The sequence below is a fragment of the Sinocyclocheilus rhinocerous genome, unplaced genomic scaffold, assembly GCF_001515625.1.
Source record: "Sinocyclocheilus rhinocerous isolate Xijiao unplaced genomic scaffold, SAMN03320098_v1.1 scaffold1111, whole genome shotgun sequence".
Taxonomy (NCBI): domain Eukaryota; kingdom Metazoa; phylum Chordata; class Actinopteri; order Cypriniformes; family Cyprinidae; genus Sinocyclocheilus; species Sinocyclocheilus rhinocerous.
In genome coordinates this window covers 1,491,977-1,498,195 of record NW_015655406.1, presented here as the reverse complement: position 1 = coordinate 1,498,195, position 6,219 = coordinate 1,491,977, and the positions used below count along the sequence as shown (strand labels likewise).

The 6,219-nt window shown below is 37.4% G+C and overlaps 1 protein-coding gene across 1 annotated transcript in view; it reads left to right on the top strand.

The window, feature by feature from the left end:
- Window positions 1-5,089, top strand: part of LOC107718238 (contactin-associated protein-like 5) — a 40,239-nt gene extending 35,150 nt beyond the window's left edge. The window contains exons 19-23 of the mRNA XM_016525232.1: window positions 1,398-1,531; window positions 1,823-1,910; window positions 3,318-3,530; window positions 3,660-3,734; window positions 4,069-5,089. Of these exons, the coding sequence (XP_016380718.1) occupies window positions 1,398-1,531; window positions 1,823-1,910; window positions 3,318-3,530; window positions 3,660-3,734; window positions 4,069-4,265 (707 nt within the window). The 3' untranslated portion in view covers window positions 4,266-5,089. The remainder of the gene's footprint in view (window positions 1-1,397; window positions 1,532-1,822; window positions 1,911-3,317; window positions 3,531-3,659; window positions 3,735-4,068) is intronic.
- The last annotated feature ends 1,130 nt before the right edge of the window (window positions 5,090-6,219 follow it).

The following is a 6,219-nucleotide window of genomic DNA, read 5'->3' as shown; positions in this document are numbered from 1 at the left end:
GAAAAAACACGTTTGTCCATTGTTAGATGCTAGTTTAATGATGCTATGGCATGACATGGCATATGTAGAAATTTATGTAAGTCAAGATTTTTAAAAAGAGCTTTAAAAGTATTATGTATAGGCTAACATTTTGTCACACTAGGGGTGTAGCTATCATTTCAGAAGTGACAGAAATGTTAAATACAATAATTTATGTAGGCCTATGTATGTATTTTTATTTTTTATTTTTTTTTACAAGGAATTCTTTTCTTATCTCTTCAATTAGCACTGCATCATTCATACATTTTATTTATTTATTGTGTTTTTTGTCTTAACGTTTCACCAGTTCATTCTGCTTTTTATTCAGCTTAGCTGCAGCGATAGATGCCTTTGTCCATATTAGGCATTTCCTGGCATGCCTTAAGTTCTTTGAGCGCCAGATCACTTCTCTTTCAGTGCGAAAACTTCTTTATCTCATTTTCATAAAACAAAATGCTATAGTATTTAACTTTTCCTCTCCATCAGCGAATTATGATTCTGAAAGAAAACGCACCCTATGTCTGTTTGCTATAGCAACAACAGCTACTTTCATGCATCTGATTATCAGATAAACCTCGCGCTCTTATTTCAAGGTTGTTGTTAATGCTGTGGTTATTTTAACAGTTTCCTTCGTACACTCGGTTGAACAACATTGTTAAAACACATTTATCATTCAATGGAACTGTGCGTATGCTTTAGACACTTACATTTTTGCTCCGTCCATGCAATAAATGCGCAGCATTCGACTGCTCAGGTAATGACGTCGGTATGACCGAGAGCCATTGAAAAACTACAGAAAAGCAAAACTGCTTCATTTTAGCATTACTGGCCACGAGTACTAAGGAGAGAGATCACACATCAGCTGCTCAAAAAATGTGTCAGTGAGACGAACTGAGCGCGAGCGCAATCTTGTGACACTCACAGGCGGTAAATAGTGCAGCGTGTAAAGGAGAGATGCGAGGCACGAACACTGTTCATGGTTTCCATTCATTCGTGCTTGTAGTGATTTAATGTGTATATATTTTGAAAGCATTGAATCGCTATAGAAATCGCAATTGATTCAATTCTTAGCATTTTAAAACGATTACTGTCCGAAATCGACGATTCACGATTCAAAAATCCATGTTTCAAGATTGATGCATATGCATCGTCAGGGTTTGTAATCGATGCATCGAGAAAACGAGTGAATCGTTACACCCCTAATATATATACATATACACTGGGGTCTTGAACACTCTGTTGGAGTTTGTTTTGCAACCCATTACTTATCTCTGCAAATTTTAAACATTATTCCGTCTTGTCATGATACAACTCTGCATTCATTGTTCAAACAAATATCTTATGACTTTAAGTCAATAGCTTTTACTCTGATTTCCCAGGCAGCCTGCAAATACGATACTTGTTGAACAAAGAAAAACGAACAGAAAAGTTCAGCCCAGTGTCATCCAGTCTAGCAGACGGACGGTTTCACTGGGTCAAAATCAATCGAAAGGGACAGGAGCTGTTTGTGCAGGTGAGTCTTTGTCTCCATAGCAACAGGTGTTAAAACAATGGCCAATATCTGATTTCTAAAGGGGTTTACTTGACCTCCTATACTATACTTTCTACAGAAATGAGGACAGATGATTTTTATGCTTGTCTGATATTCAGAAATTTTAAAGGTCTTGTAGCATATGAATTATATTTCTAAAAGCATGTCTTAGTGATCTCAGATGTTTGTTTGTTTTTTCCTGTGACTGATTCAAATCTATTACTGTTATCAATCGTTTCCAAGTTATCTGCCATTATATCTGTCCCCTTCCAGATTGACAACACAATAACCCAGCAGTACAGCCTGTCTCCTGGCTCTGCTCTCAGCCCGGCGAGGTCTGTGATTCTAGGGAGAATCCAAGGTGAGTTTCTGACAGGCTTTTGAAGAGGACTCTATTTTATCATGTTCCTTGTGTGCCATTTCACACATTTCTATTTCTGTTTAACATCAAGGACCACAATGGAAACAAGTTTTTAACTTTATTGTGCTATCCTTGACGTATTGAGTATTTTACTACTTTTCTGTCTAATGAATCAAATCAAATCAAATCACTGATGTGGCATCAGGTGTTGAATCCAGGCAGGTTAGGACAGAGTGGTTGTCTGGCTAGGGAGGCACACTTTTGACAGCGCCATCACAGGTGAGTTGCCAAGTCAAAGCTAAATGGAATTTCTCAGTGTTGCCTAGGAGACTGTTTCTCTTTACCGGATAACCAATGAGGAGGGTCTGAAAGTGGCACGAACCTCAGCGCTTTGATAGAGGCAAGAGAACATTTTAGACAAATTAGCAATAAAGCATTCATGCAACTACAACAAGCCCCTTTTAGACTCATTAGTCATTATAGACGCAAAATAGAAAAGGAACCAGCATTGAATGTGCTGAATTATTCTGTTTTAGAAAGGCTTTGTGGACACTAAAAAAGGGACTTGAGGAATATAATAATGAAGCTTTTTAAAAAGGTGATTAAGCAGATTAAAGGTTACTTGTGTGATTCTGCAGTCTGCTTCTTTTAAAATAAAAGCTGTGGAGTGGTTAAACAGTGACTTTGAAATAATTTAAAGGTGAAATGCATAATTATTCTCTAATTACTCCAATACATTAGTCAGATGTATCCCATTAGTCAGACAAACAGCTAATTTCACTCCAAACTCACGCCATTTGTTGTGCCAATGTCACTAACAGAGTCTTGTTTTGGTTACTCTTTTCAGGAGATAACCTGAATTTATTATTTGTTTCTAGACTATCATTCAAAAATAGTTTTTCTTTTTTTCTTTTTTAAGAAATTAATACTTTAATTCAGCAAGGATGCATTCAATTGATCAAAAGTGACAGTAAAGTCTTTTATAATGTTACAAAAGATTTCTGCTTCAAAAGAAACTTTTTGAAATTCTAATCATCAAAGAATCTTGAAAAAAATGTATAATGGTTTCCATTTTTGAAGGATCATGTGACACTGAAGACTTGAGTAATGGCTGCTAAAAAATTCAGTCGCAGGGATAATTTACATTTTACATGACGATAGAAACATTATTTTAAATTGCAGTAATATTTACTTTATTTACTGTGTTTTTGATCAAATAAATGCAGCTTTGGTGAGCATAAGAGACTTCTTTAAAAAACATTTTAAATATTTTACTGACCCCAAACTTTTGAACAGTAGTGTCGTTGTCTGTGCATATTAACCTGGGATGAGAGAATGTATTTTAACATGTACATATTACAAACATCACATTTAATTTCAGTTGCTCAATTCTTTTTCCTGTTTCAGGTAGTGACATTACTGATAAGGAGCTGGTCCAGGCAGGATTGAGAGGGTTTATTGGCTGCCTGTCCTCTGTGCAGTTTAATCAGGCTACCCCTCTGAAGGCAGCCCTGCAAAACAGCCAGAGCCCGTTAGTTACTGTTATCGGCCGTCTGGAAGCATCAAGTTGTGGGACGATATCCAGCTTGAACACTTTGAGCAATACACACACTCACTCAGGTAAATTATTCTTTTTAATAGTTTCCACATGGCAATGAGACTAAAAAATGACAGTATTTTTCAGCCTGCTGAAAAGAATCACAGAATCCAGTTCTTTGTCTTCCTCTCCCTCTCATTCTCTGCTTGCAGATGACTCAGCAAAAACAGACCAAGGCAAAGACCCACTTAAAACGGCTGATCAAAATGACTTAGCACTAATCGGAGGTATAGATCCCCATGATATTGTGCTCTGGGAAAAATCTTTTCAAAATAATTCTTAGATCTGACAAGTAATAAACCATCCTTAGTAATGAAACTGTACAGCCTCATACATCTTTAGTTATATCAGAAGTTTTATTTTATGCTGTTCTCATTTGTACCACTGTAGCACTGCACTGTAGAACGATCAAAATATTAATACATCTTCCATTTATTCTCAAGATACATTTATGAGATCCAAAGCCACACCATTTCATTCAAACCATATTTTAAGTAGTGAATCAGTATACTTATTTAATATTTAGCATGTGTTCAACTTCTTCATTTATCTAATAAACAGGAGTAGTGGCTGCAGTGGTGTTCATCACCCTCTGTGTGCTGGCTATCATCATCCGCTTCCTATATCGACACCGACGGACTCCAGCACCCTCTGTAATCACCGGAAAGACGCACCGCCCCAGCATGGAGCATCCACCATACCGAGCTGCGCTGGACCTGCACAAACCCAACCACGACAGCAAAGAATACTACATCTGACCTCACCATGTCGTGCCTGGCCTTTAATCGAACAGCCTGTCGCCAGTGTACATGCTAGCAACCCCACCGCACTGTATTATCTACACTGCAAGCTGAGCAGCCAATCAGAGGCCAGCAATGACTCAACAGGCTGGGAACAAGAAATTACAACAGAGACATTTTTGTTTGTTTGCTTATTTTCTATGAAGAGAGTAAAGCTTGCGTGAAAGTAAGTGTGTGCCGGCCTCCTGGATGATGACAGAGCTGTATATTGTTATTTTATGGGCATAATAATAGGTTATACATGCACAGCACACACACTTTCCAAGCAGAAAGCACAGCAGGAGGGCTGAAGCATCAGTCTGAATTGTCTTTATCCAGTGTGCCTGCTCAAACCTGTCTGTCTCAAAGCCCGAATATAGAGTGGGCTTAAGCTAATGGACTGAAACCCCAGCGGAGAGGGTTCTGAGAGAATGGTTTTGTGGCAGGGCGGCGGACCTTCCCAGACGTTGTTTTTAAAGGATCGACCATCGCTCAACATGGAAAAAAAAAAAAAAAAGATTAAAGACGTCGGCATCCGACAACACCGGATTTGATGTTGAAACTATTGACTGGTGCAAGGAGCCGCTAAAGGCTGGGATTAACCACTAAAGGACAATAAGAATATATCAGCGGCGGCTGAGGGATGGAATATGAGTCATTTGTGTGTATCCCAATTCCCATGGGCCGGGCAGATTCAGGCAGTTTAATTCTCTATCCCACCGTAATCGAGCCGGTCTCGCAAATGAGCGTACCCAGCGTGCCCCGGGAACGAAGTCTCGTCCTTATTGAAGTGCATTATATCTCCTGACTAGAAAAACAATACAAAAAGAAAAAAGAAAAGAAAAAAACACTTGCTTTCTATTGAGAATTAATTCTATGGCTGTTTTTTTTTTCTATATGACTATTGTAAATGAATGGTGTACATACATTTCATAATTATATTTAATAAATGGAGCTTTCTAAGAGCTTATGAGTGCAGATGACCTATTGAACTGGTTTTGGTATATTTATGCAGAAATAAATGTATGTCAATGTGCACTCATGGCTCAACAGTAAGGATTGTTTCTGTTTGCTGAGACAGGCCAATATTTTCACTGGCTCCAACACATAAAATTATAAACTTCACATTATAATTCATTTAAATTGATAATTTTATATTGTATTTTTAATATAATTTGTATAGTTAAAAAATAATAACACATATACATTTGAAATATTTTACAGAAATAGCATTGATGGAAAATAATTACTGGTTCATAATTTTTAGCCCATTCATCCAGATTCATTCAGATCAGGGGCCTTATGTATAAAGCCGTATGTAAATGTATTTTACTCCTATTCCTAGACTTAAGAATAAGTGTGATTCATAAAGGTTCCTAAGTGTTAAGACTAGGTCTCAGCTCCTAAATGATTTAAGAAAGCTGGAGAGGTCTCCTAACCTAGTTAGGAGTAACAAGCAAAAGGAGGAGACACTTTCCAACGAAGATATGAGACATATTGGAGTTATATGTTGATAAAATGATACAAACTTGATGGCCAAGATAGTCAATTCTTTTTGTAACTGACGAAGTAAGAAATTTAATAACTTCTTCCACTCTACAAATCAATGCTCTAACTGCAGAAATTAAAGTAGTAAAAATTTTTGGCTGGAAAATTGGAAAAAATGCAACAATGCACCGGTGATGACACAGTAAGCAGGGTCTTACATATTGTGGCACTAATCCCACCAAACACAACAGTGGCCAAAAGTGATGTGTGGAGGTTTTTTTTAATGACCCCACATTTCACTTAAACCATTCAAATACTAGGGAAAAAAACACTGACCAGTGTTGCCAACTGCTTTCAACTGAAAGTAGCTAAAACAGTTGCTAAATGTTGCTAGATTACGTCATAATGGCGAGTTCACTGATCTATATAAATATAAATCAGTGGG